The 13,148-nt window shown below is 36.9% G+C and overlaps 1 protein-coding gene across 6 annotated transcripts in view; it reads left to right on the top strand.

Moving 5' to 3' along the window:
- The window catches only part of CACNA2D3 (calcium voltage-gated channel auxiliary subunit alpha2delta 3), a 400,132-nt gene that overhangs the window by 253,957 nt on the left and 133,027 nt on the right, over positions 1–13,148 (top strand). For all 6 annotated transcript variants that reach the window (XM_021532923.2, XM_021532931.3, XM_021532906.3 and 3 more), the window contains 2 exons: positions 2,546–2,624; positions 8,627–8,760. In XM_021532923.2, the coding sequence (XP_021388598.2) occupies positions 2,546–2,624; positions 8,627–8,760 (213 nt within the window). The remainder of the gene's footprint in view (positions 1–2,545; positions 2,625–8,626; positions 8,761–13,148) is intronic.

The raw sequence follows: 13,148 nt of genomic DNA on the forward strand, positions 1-13,148 counted from the left end.
TGTACAGTGACAATTTCAGCAGTTATTACAATGCTGTGTGTCCTGTTTTGCACCATAAATAGCCCATCACTGCACAGGTCTCATCCATGGACAGCAGTTGAAGTAGTTTGAATTTATCTTGCCAAATTAATGTAATATTTCTGTAATAGTGACTTAGTTATATTTTTATGTATCTGCAGTAAACAAATCTGTGGCCACAGTAAATTTTTTACTGTTTATTGGTGTTATACATCCAGAATTATCACATAGAATACCTATCCAGAATATTAAACTAGTTTAAAAGGTGTGTAGAACCAAGCTTATTTTGAAAAATGGGATTTAGAATGTAGAATTATTCAGTTCTAATTATTTATTACCTAAGCCACTGCTATGGTCTCTGAAAGCAGAAAATAACATGCCAAATCTTTGTTTTATAAGAATGTGCTGCCCAGGGAGGTGGTGGGGTCTCCATCCATGGAGGGTGGAGTGTGTGTGGTCTGATTCACAAGGTGGTGTTGGGTCATAGTTTGGACTCAAGGATCTCAAAGCTCTTTTCCAACCCAGTTAATTCTGGGATACTTCTGCAGTGTATGGTTAATGCTTTTCACTGAAAGCTCACAGTGAATTAAGTTAATCAAGATGGGTTCAATGACCTGATAAAATGAAACTTTTAGAAGTAGAGGAATAATCAGAATTGTTTTCTATCAGAACTCATCTTGAGGATTTTTCTCACTATTAAACAATATTTGCAATACCTACTATGTGTCTTTAAGGTCAATGTAGAAGGAAAACTTTAAAGTATTAGTGGCTTTAATTTTAATTAAAATACCTTCCTGTGATCCTGTCATGGCTGTTTTCTTATAATACTACCATGAATAATAGTATTCTATTAATTCATGAGCAATATGGAAAGAGTATTTTAAAATTATAGTGTGACTTGTATTTCACTTATAGAAAACTTTTTACTTCATGCTGTCCATGGTAAACATCACTTGTATAACATGTACCATGGAAAGTGTGTAGAGAAAAGTACACAATACCTTGGGACAGGGAAGGAAACAGCACTTCATAAATTTGGATCATTCACCTTCCAGCTCTCTGTTTTGTAGATTCCTTTATTTTTTCAAGTAATTAAAATTAACAGATTTTTATCATGCTTAAAATATTTTCTAGCAAAACTAACTAAACTAGATACAGCAAATATACTCCAACAAAAATCATTAAAATCCTTGCAACAGTATCCCAAGACACCCCATTCCTCAGGATGTTACCAGTTTGTTGAAATTTTTTTTTGTTGGTTATTTTGCTGCCTGTGCCTGTTATCATGCTTACTGCTCATCTGTTTAGATAAGGCTGGTCTCCTTTTATTAGGAACACAGTCTAGTTTGATTCTTTGCAGATTAAAGCAGATCATTAAGTATAAATCTCTCAGAGTATTCAGTCTCATCATAGGCTATTTTCAAGCATCATTTGCAGGAAGATAAAACATGACAGTGATTTATGCTGTATTTTGAGACTATAAATCTCACTGTGCACTTTCATGTATCTTTGCAGAACAAAGAATTTCTTTATTAATGCTTTCATAGTAATCAACGAAGTATAAAAGCACCATTCTTTTGTTTAAGGTTGTGTTCCTTAGAGTCTTAGAGGTGGATTATGCAGACTGTTGGACTCAAACTTGCAACACTACACCATCAGTGTGTAGACTTTTTAAACCATATAAATCACAATTCAGTTCTGTGCATATTTTATGTTTGAGAGACTGGGGAAAGTTTTGTGATTGGAATCTGGTCTCTAGGCATGATGATAACACAAAGCACTATGTATGCCTGGAAACAGGATGTGGCCATCAAGAAAATGTATAAAAGGGCAGTAAGAAAGTAGGGTGACACAACTGACAGTAAAGAGGGAGACTTTCAGAGTATTTTGTAACTACTTCTGTGGGAAAAAAAAAAACAAAACAAACCTATGGGAACTTAGTATAAAGTTGGTTTATTCTACAAACATTATCATTTGTGAATGAGAAAAATTAGACTTTTTTTTTATTTCAGAAGTAATTAAATGATATTAAAGTGCTACCTCTGAGTACCTGTAGCTGTGTTGACAATGAAGTTGTGTCATATGAACCTTGAAAACTGAGGGGAATTAGTTTGCCTGGTGTTGCAGATTCTTTAGCTACAGAAGTATTTACTAATTAAGTGCCTCTTCCCCTACATAATAAAATTTTTCTGAATTCATAAGTGCAGAACAGATTTGTCTGAAACATACCATTTTGTACTCCAATGGTTTTAGTTTATTCTTAATTACACATTAAACATAACTGTAGTTAAAGGTCAGATATTAAACACATTCAAAAAGATCAATGATTCTGTTACACAGAACAAAAGCCACATTTTGTCACGAAGACATTACTGGCTGAAATAATTTTTTTTAACCTACTGTACTTAACCAGAAATGCTTCCTTAGAAAGGGGTTTTCCTGTGAACTACACATCTGTATCTGAAGTTCCACTGGATATGTTTTAAATGCAGTATTAACTGATTTATCTTTTGCATTTTACTTTCAGGTCCGTATTTTTACCTACCTGATTGGAAGAGAAGCTGCATTTGCTGATAACCTGAAGTGGATGGCCTGTGCTAACAAAGGTTGGTTAACCTTCTTCTGTGAAATCCTTGTTTTCAGAATCCTTGAGCTGAACCTTCCTGCACATCTGACCCTTCTACACATATGGAGTAGCTGGCAACTAATCACAGAGGATGAGTTGTTTTCTTTTTCTCCAGAAAATGAAAATACTTAATTATCTTGTACCATACAATTTAAAGAGCAAAACCTCCCAATTTGAGATTTTCTTCCTTAAAATATGTATGAAGCTTTTAAACTATGTGGTCTTAAATTTTTGTTCAGAGAACAAACTGATTTCAAAGCATTTGTTCTCTATCTGTTATTACTCAGAGCGAGTTTGGTTTCTAAGAACATTGGGTACAAGTCCTGCTGAGTTAGGCATGGTATGTAAAACACCAGACATCCTGTCCCTTGAGGAACTGACAGTGTAATTGAAAAAAACTGGTTTCTATCCTTCAAGGAGAAGAGCATTAAAACATTTGAGATGCTGAGATGCTGCAGTAACAGGATTGACTAGTACAAGTAGAAATGATTCAGGAAAAAACTAGCCCCAAACCTCAATTAATCTTCAGATTTTCCTTTTTCTTTCCTCTTGGAAAAAAAAAATTTCTTTTTTTTTTCCATTATGCCACATTACATTATGATGAATTACATCAGGTGCTATCCATTTAGTCATTATTCCTTTAACTACTGTTATGTCCAGCTGATGGAAATTACTCAGTTTGAAGTCTTGTCTTAATCAGCTAATATTACACCATAATTTAGTTTAAATAATAGTATAAGAATCCTTTGAAGCATCTTTTTTGAAGACAATTTAATCAACAAAATCTTTTAACTTTTTAGCCCAGCTCCACAAATTCATAAAGATCTAAGTACAGCAACTCAGAAATTAGGACCAGGCAATGGAGGCAGCCTTAGGAGATCATCTGGTCCACGTCTTCCTTATTCCCACAGGGAAAAGTGGTCACCTTTGTCATTCTTCAGGACTACTTTGTTCTTTACAGAGCCATGTTGCTTTGAGTCAGAGTCTTACTCATATGAATCAACTAAACAGCTTAATGACTGTTACGTCTATAAATTTATTTCCCTCTCACTTTAATAGTTACAATACCTGCTTTCTGATAGCTTATAATGTAAAAAAAATCTACCTCTAATCATTAATTAAATATGGGGTTTTTTGGCTTTGAAAATCACAATTGGAAACAGCATGTCATGGTCAGACAGTTCAGGTTTAGATTTTTCCTTGCAGTTTTCACTTTTAGCTTGTCCATTTTATTTCAGTGAAATGAGGGATTACAGCACAACAGATGAGGCATGTAGTAAAGCTGGTCTAAAGACTGGCTGAATAGCAGGACTGCAGTTTACTCCTTGTGTGGGTGGGCCAAAATTTGTTGTTGTCACTGAGGGTGAATGACCCTAAAATCAATTTTCCTTGCAGTGATTTTCCCCTTGGAAGCACAGCATAGATGAAGGCTGTTTGCAGGTTTTCCAGCTGACTGGACTGTGCTCAGCAGCCCTTTCCCTCAAAATGGGTCACAGGAGAAATTCACACCACCTTGCAAAACTTCTTTAGCTTCTAAATTCTAATTGTGAAACCTTGAAAAACCCTGAGCATGTTTTTCTGTTACATTTTTCTGTTTAAGTAGGGCGTATCTAGAGGGAGCTTGCCTAATGAAGCAAAACACTAAACCATTTTAAATACATTAAAACATTCAAGATCCCCAAAATTCCTCTCGAAGCAGTTTGTAGAATTTGCAGTGATTTACTCTTCTGTATCATAAGCAAGTGCATATTAAGGAAAACAGGATTTACTAAGGTTCTGAAGTGAACAAAGGTGGAAATTTCCTAGTGCTGGAGTGTGCATGTGCCAGATGTTAGCAGTAATGTCTAGAACCTAGAAATGACAAGCACTGCCTTTCCTTCAGCATCACTTCCAGCAGAAAGCTGTAGAGATAAAACTGAGAGTTAATGCATTACTTGCTAACCAACCAGCTGGGATTAGTTTTCTTTTTCCAGTAAAATTCACTATTACAGTAGCAATTTGACAGCCTTTTTAAACTTATTTGGTCTTTTAAGCATTTTGTCCTGGGTCATCAGTGTGCTTGGCACATTATGAAATGGACAAAGGATTGGATTCATCAGTGCAAAAGAGAGAGAGCGACGTAGAGAAGAATGGTCCATGTGTCGGGGAGCTGATGGTGGCTCCAGCTCAGGCAGAGGACAGATGAGCCCCCGGGCAGGTTGTGGCCCAGCTGGAGCAGTTTATGGAGCACTGTATCAGCAGGGCAGAGCTCAGTGCAGAAGCCCCCGTGACACCCATTCCCATTATCAGCATGACGCCAGTCCCTCCTGCACGGGCGCTCTGGGGTGGCAGGCAGCCAGTCCCCGACCTGCTCACCTGCTCCAGGGCCTGTGGGGAAAGGGGGATGAATGAAACATGAAACAATGAATTCACTCCTTAGTCCTTACCCGGAGGATTTTTTAATGCTGCTATTGTATTAGTTGCGAGAGCATTGCATCTCTTTTGCACAGCGCCCAGGAGAGGTAAAGTACTGCGCTCCATGTAGAAATCAGCTGGAGGCATTTTGAAAAGTTATCAGTCTAATGGTGGACATTTTAGAGAAAAACAAGCCAAACGTGCAGGCACTGTGTAATGGGGAAAGGCAGCCCACATGTAGAGCATAAGTGTCTGTCTTTTACCACATTATTATACATCTCTCATGCTTGTCATTACCACATCTTACCCATTTCCTTCGTGAGTTTTTTTCCTGCTGGGGAGGAAAAAAAAGGTAGTGCTGACTGTGAGGGGGCTCTGAGGTGGCACAATTCACACGCCAGGGAGCTGAGGAGCAGGTGCTGGGATGCAAAAACTGGAGCAGGGGTTTGCTGCTGCTGCCCTGGCCTCAGCAGCTGCGCACAAAGGCTTCAGAACAAGTCTTTATCTGGTGATTAAACCTGGCTATAGGAACAGTAAGGGTTTTAATTCTGTGGAGTATCTGGTCTCTAGGTAAGAGATGTAAACTTAGCAGTGTAGGAAGATAATTCTTATGAGTTACATATAGCTAGAAACTGATAAATTGTCAAAAAAACCTAAATTTTAACTAAAAATAATCAAAATCATGTTACCTAATGCTGTGTCTAGCTATAATATAGTCACTTTTGGTAGGATTTTCCTAGTAGGAGAAGATTGACAAGTATTTTCACTTGTCTTTGAAATGGTTATTTCTTTACTAAGTTCATACAAAATTAATTTTGACTTATTGTCTCAGTCTTAGGAAATTAGGCTAAAACCTGTTTTCTCTATTGTGCGGTTTGGACATATGATTTGCAATATTGCAACAAGGAATGAATCCTTTGTCTGTAACGTACTGCCTGGGATATGGCAACATTCTCAGAAATACTGCAAAGAGAAATACCAAAAGTACTGCTCATCCCTACTTACAGAGAAGTGCCCAAATAGGTGTCTGTGCTCACATGGGCTGTACCTGCTCCACAGGGGAGGTACATTTTCTTCTAAAAGAACAAAATGCAGCAATACCAGTGTCTTGTAACACGTATAAACCTGAATGGCACAATACTGAGGTGCTTCTTGTTGGGTTCTGTTTTCTGTTTATTTTTTCTTTTTGGTTTGAGTAATCTAGGTACATTTTTTTGCTTAAAATTGTGACATAAAAACATTTGGGGACACAATCAGAAAGGATGCTCATTTTACAGCAATGAATTCTTTATCTCAGAGGTAATTTACAGCATGTAATTAAAAGATTTTCCAGGCATACGTATCCAGGAGCTTCTTAAATGAGTCTTTAAGGTTTTATTTCAGTGAAGTATGATAATAAAGAGTTAATGCTTGTGATTCTAAAGTATATGGGCAATAAAATACTACTTTAGAGGTCTTTTTTATCACCTTATATACAATACAAACTTTTTCAAGTACTTAATCTCCTCTGACTTTTCAGACAATAATATCACTTTATGTATATGCAAATTATATATATCACATAATATGCTCATGTAGATTAAGTATCTGAGGGCAGTGGTGATCATATTGTTCACTGGACACCACTCAGTGCCAAGAGATCTCTGCTTAAAATGTAATTCTGAAAAGAGGCATATCAAAATTCAGTCCCTCTGGACTGCTCTGGGAAAATGTAGGTCCTGCCTGTAAAATGAGGGATCCACACAGTTGTGAAGTATTTTGGATCCCTGATTAAAAGCCTTATGAACCACAGTGTGTACATGTACATGTGTTTATAGACAATTTATGAGGTTCTCTATGTGAATAGTTGGCCAATAAACATATTTTGACTATGTATTGACATTTTCACCAAATTAAAAGGACCAAATACTGAAGTGTTGCTCCTTACTCACACTACAGAGAAAGCTGTTCTTTGAGATCCCAAAATTGGAGCAGGCAGCATTTCATGAAGAGTAACATATACATTGCTTTTTCTCATGAGTCTTCCACTGATTCAAGTACACTATATTTTGGGATTTTTTTAACCATAAACATAGGATTCTGCTATCTCAAGTACAGGTTTCCTAATTAAACTTGTGTCAGTTGTTTTACTCTGTGGCTGAAAAAGCTCTTAGAACCTTAAGACAAAAAAAAATAGCCCTGTTCACAAGCAGGAAATAAGCCTTAATATTATGTGTAGCAGTCATTTAACACCCTCACAGAATATTGGACTTAATAGAGAAAAAAAATAAAATAAATAAATAAAATTTTTAAACAGAATATTGAATATTTTAACAGTATGAATACTATACTATGTGTAAGAATGACATACTAGGAATATTTGAGATCATACTATAATCAAGTTTAAAAAAACATAAACAATGCATCACTTCTCCTTTTTATTATCAAGTTGAAGATATCCATTAGGATACTGCTAAGACTTGTTTCATTTTATAGATATCTACTAAAATGTATGTTCTTTCACTGTGCCTTAATTCACACACAGATAAAATTCACGCAGAAACATCCATTTTGTACCATTTGAATTATGGGTTGATGTATTGATTTGCAAAGTTCTAGATTCAGACAGACCATCTTTACTGCCTTGCCAAAAATGCCCCCCTCTACAAAAACACAGCTCAGAAGTTCTTTGTGCAGCTTCCATGTTTTCTGCTGCAGCTTAATAAAGCTTAAATATTGGAGCTCCACAGAAGCTGTGATCTTGTCAAATTATTAAAATTGTAGTGAAGCCTCTTTCATGTTGGTCTTTTCTCATTAACGGAAAGTAAATTAAGGCAAGTGATGCATTTAAATAAGGCCTGATGAAATTTTAGTCTTGAAATGTGTCAGTCCTTCATCACTATTGCATGATGTGGGCTCCAGATGCCAAGGCTGTGGTGTGTAAAGATACCTGACATCTGAGCACTGAAAAGGGAGTGGTGACAGCTCACATATCTGGGGCCTCTGCTGTTCTCAGTGCTGTCAGGCTGGAAGAGATGCTTTAAAGCATTAGCAAGGCTGTGATCACCTAATCAAACAATTCTAGTCGTAGCCTACATTTTCTGTGGCCTGCCATATCTGTAAATGACATGTTGCTTTTTTAATTTCAGTCACACTCTGTAGGGATTAATGTGTCAGAGCACATGCAGTGACCATTCTGTTACTGTAGTTCTGTCCCATCATGTTTCTTGAAATGGGAAGAAGTGGGTGACATATAGCTGGGCAAAGATAATGACGGTTCTAAACTTTAAAGCAAACAGAATTAAAAGGAAAAAGCCCAAACCATTAAACAAAAAAGTGATCTTGAGTAAAAATTTAGTACAGACAGTGCAGTGGTTCATAGCAGTGTTGGAAACCCTGGCCTTGAGGGCTGGCCAAAGGTTTCACAGACATCTGTTTTCACCAATTGTTACTGTTTGAGGTGGCTTCTGATGAAACATTCCTCTTTGGTATCTTCTCTTTAGAAACAAGAAAAAAACATGACAGATGTAATCCACATCATACTTCTTCTTGAAAACTTATTTTATTTGTCCTCTCTGGTTTTTAACTTGGAATGGTGTGTTTTCACAGGGTTTTTTACTCAGATCTCTACCCTGGCTGATGTGCAGGAGAACGTTATGGAATATCTCCATGTTCTCAGCCGACCAAAGGTCATTGACCAGGAGCACGATGTCGTGTGGACCGAAGCATACATTGACAGCACTGTAAGTCTGCATGCAAGGCAAAAATACTGTGATAGAAACACCCACTATGAATCTGCTTTCTGTTGCTGGAATGTGCTAACTCAATGTAAAAACTGGGACTTGATATCCTTATGCTACAAATAAATAATTCAATATTAGTGAACTTTAGCCGATGTTTAAACATTGTAATTACATAGAACATTCTGAAACAAATATAAGTTGCAAAATAATTGTGAAGTTTATGATGTCCAAACCTACATTTCCTATATTAATCAAAAATGGGCATTGAACAGATACTGATTTATTGAGTGAACATTTTTTCTACATGTTTTAGAAAATCTCAGTGAGTATGTGGGTATAAAGACACAGACTGACAAGAATCAATAGTTTCAGTGTAAAAAGACAGGTCAACATCCAAGGGTCAACTGTGATATCTTGGGGAAGAATATTGAGAAGATTCTGCCTTTTGAAGTGTACTGAATGGGTGGTATGTTAAAATAATTGTCATAATTATCTAATTTTAACTTGACATCCCTGTGAAATATTAGAGTTAAGGCACAACTTTCTATTATGAAGTGACTGAACTCTTGTGGTACTTCTGTAACACGTGTGGTAAATCATCAGATTTGCAGGTAAAGGTTGTTCATTTTCATGGATTGGTCTGAAATAGTTTTATGTATTTTCTTTTGATTAATATATTTCATTTGCTCCAATTAAAATATTTTGGTTAGTATATTATCTATAGAACAGGAGTCTGTACAAATGTCTATTATTTAGTACAGGAGATGCCAAATAGTCAATATAATAGATAGAAGATAATTTTACTCATGACACAGATGTTTCTTTCTTTCAATTTTTAATTTTTACATGGTAGGTAAGGTGGGAGAATCTCGTCAGCGTCACTCTGATATTTGGTACCTTTTGTTTGTTTTGAGTCTGTGCTGCTTCCAGATGGTTCAGTCTTAAATCTATATAAAACTACCCTGGAAATAGACTTTTATTTAATTTTCATAATTGTTTAGGCCTTTTCTATTCTTCATTTGTGACCACAGGCAATGAAAAATAAGTACTTAAACTGGAGTTATAAAGGAGAAACAAAAAGTGAATTGCTTTAGAAGGAATTAGCTTATCTCTGTTTCCTTTTTAAAAATAATTTATTAATCCAGTCTCCCCTTTGGTCTCTTTCCTTTATTGAACCATAAAATGAGATTAACAGAAAATATGTTTTATTACTATGCCTTCTGGGCATCCCACAGAATGGGGAGATGACCAGGAGAATTTTGTTCTCATTCACTTTATTTTTTTAAACTCTTGAAATAATCAGTTTGTAAATGTTCAAGAGAGTTTGTGTGTTTGCTAGAGAGAGTAGCAGGAAGACACTCAGGTAAGTGGTCTCTTGGTGCAACTCTCTTTGCCTATGAATCATTCATTAAAAGTATTGTAAAGAAAAACTTCCTCCTTTCTCAATACCAGGTCATCCCCTCTACCCACCAACGAGGTGCAAACTGCTGTCTCAGAATTGATTTGACACTTTACTCTTGCTTTTACCTGTTAATCTGTATTTCCTCGATCTTTGCGGGGAGAAAAATACTCATAAAAATTAGTCTAACTTTCAGGGATTCTCCTGTAGGTTATGGAAAAGCTAAGAGAAATTAACAACTTAATGCTGTGTGAAATGTTAAGTGAATATAGCAGAAGTGAGTAAAAGCAAGTGAATTTAAGAACACTAGAGGGAGCGTAGAGAGGGAATCTTGAGAAAACCGGAAAAATAAAGACAATGGAGCTGGTTACAATCTTGAATAATAGAACTGCTTAAATTCACACAAAAGTTCTTTTGATGCAGTCAAAATACTTCCAGGTTCTTCTCCTCATCTCCTCTTGTTTTCCTACTCAACTAAATTTACAATAATTGTAAGTTTACAATAATTCACACATCTAAATTGTGTTCACACACACATATAAATATGCATGCCTGCACTCATGTACATACATGCATACATAAATTTTAAGTGCATGAAAGCTCCATTCAGGACTCTAATGGGTTGGATTCTGTAAGTGAAGATTGAATAATAAAATGCCATTATCTGCTTACTTGCAAACTGCCTTTTTCCTCCCTCCTCCATTATTCTTCCCACAAAAAAAAAAAAAAAAAACCAAAAAAACACCCCAAAACAAAACAAAAAACCCCCAAAATCACAAAAATATCCAACCAACCAAACAAAACTCCTAACCAAACAGGCAAAGGAACAGGTTAAATTGGAATATATAATACAAAATATACAATAAAAACCTTGAAAATAGAAATTAAGAGAACCTTTTACCAAAGCAGGCTTCCTTCTGCCTCAGCTAAAGCTGCCTGAGTGCTATTTTCAGAGACAGATTCCCTGGCCATCTCTAGTGCTTTGACATTGGAAGTGCTGTTAAAATAATCCTCTCCATCCCATAACTTGTTGATTTTCACAGACAGTTTGTGTGGCTGCTGCTTGGACCTTTCCCAGTTAAAAACATTAGTGTATCTCCAGACAGCTCAAATGTTCTTATCAGCCAGCAGTGTGTGAACAGCCAGGGCTGGATTCCCAGGGCCACATTTATGTGGCTGTACTCAGTGTCACTGTGCCCTAACAGCCTGGAACACACTTCCCCCAAACAGCAGAGCTCACTGGCCAGCTGTGCTGCTTCTGAGCAAACATTAGGCTGTAACATTCTAGGATCCAGACAGAAAGAAGCTGGACAGTAAAATTATCTTAGGATAGAAAATACTTCCCCTGTCACCCTGTTCTCATCCAGTATTTGTGCAGTGCAAAGGCATCTGTGAAAGCCAGAAGTGTTTGATACCATTTAGGAATATTCCCAGAAGAGTTTTACTGTGTTTGTTCACCTTTCCTGTTAGAGGATGTCTGCCAAATCTTCATACAGCTGCCTCTTCAGCGTGGCTTTGGCATTCCTGAGGAGCTTCAGACACTATTGGAAAAAATATGACCTTTATAGAAGTGGGAATCTCTGGCAAGGTGTCATATGCAGAAAAGCATGACATGGAACAACCTCTTTGTGTGCCAGAGCTGTGTTCTTTGGCACTGTCAGGATTGCTGGCTGATTAAAGTAGCTGAGACAAGGCCTCTCTGATGATTCCATGCTTCCCTTTTTCCTGTCCCTGGACTTTTTTCTCTCCCCAGTGTTTCCTATCTTTCTGAAGAGGTAACCAGATAGCTTCTCTGGTCATTTTTAGTTGCCCTTCATCAGAAAATTAGTTGTGTTTATTTCCTTTAAACTCAGGATTTCATGTTGGAAATATGATTATCATTGTGTAAAGCCTCATTTCTTTTAAAACCAGGACTTTTGACATAGGAGTGATACAATTTTAGGAAGTGTTACTGGCTCTTGGCGAACAACAGATTTCTGAAAAAAATTGATTTTAGGTCTGTCAGCTGAACTGGTTGTACTTGGTTTTGGTACTCACCTGGGAAACAGTGTTTAGAGGATTGTCTTGGGCTAATTCTAAAATCAGCTTCAGAATAGTTGGAAATGCTAGTCTTGTAATGGCCCAGTAGCTGAAGTGCTGCCAATACCTTCAGGCTAAAATGTTGGAATTGAAGGATATGATATGTAGCAGCCAGCCTCCTGTCTTGTGAGTCCTCTGATTCCAAATTCCACACCTTTCCTTAGACTTGTTCTCTTTTCCCTTTATACTTCTCTACTCAGCAGTTTGACACACATTACAAAGTGGCTGAGCTTTGCTGGATCTATGGAATTCTGTAAGAAAGGGTCTTTGGGCTGTCAAGAGTGAGGGATCAGGCGGTAGATTCTTAATTGTGGAGTTTCATAGGAGAAGAAATTGTCTTTCTGCCTGTTCCTGTTCAGCTGTACAGCCCAGAGACGCTGTAGGAAATAGCTCCAAAGGTTGCAGATGGGATACATGGGACCTAGACAGTGAGGTCTGGACATCACTCCAACAGAACAGTCTCAGCACAACTTTTCTTTTCTGCTCAAAAAACAGGTCACAGTCGAATCTGATATCAATCCTTCAGCATTGCTAAGGCCCACAAGCATGTCATGGTCCAGAAAATAAAATAATTTAATAAATGCTTTTAAAAAAGAAGATTTCTAAGGGATAGCTTTTATATGTAAGCAGAAAGGAATTCTAAAACTATCACAGTATTTCAGGGAGGCAACATTTTAAAGTAGTCAATGACTTTTAAGTATGCATCTAAAGCAAGTCCCTAAAAGTGAATATTTTGGAAGGAAAAGGAATATGGGCTGGGCATTAAAACAGTCAAGTGCAGCAATACATAGAGGTCATCAACAAAGGACCTATTTGGACCTTTGTTAACGCTTCCTGCTGGAATTTGTTCCTCATAAGTGTACCTGAATATATCCTCTGGATTTAATGTACCTTTGAGTTCATCTTCAGG

The sequence above is a fragment of the Lonchura striata genome, chromosome 12 (genome assembly GCF_046129695.1).
Source record: "Lonchura striata isolate bLonStr1 chromosome 12, bLonStr1.mat, whole genome shotgun sequence".
NCBI classification, from domain to species: Eukaryota; Metazoa; Chordata; class Aves; order Passeriformes; family Estrildidae; genus Lonchura; species Lonchura striata.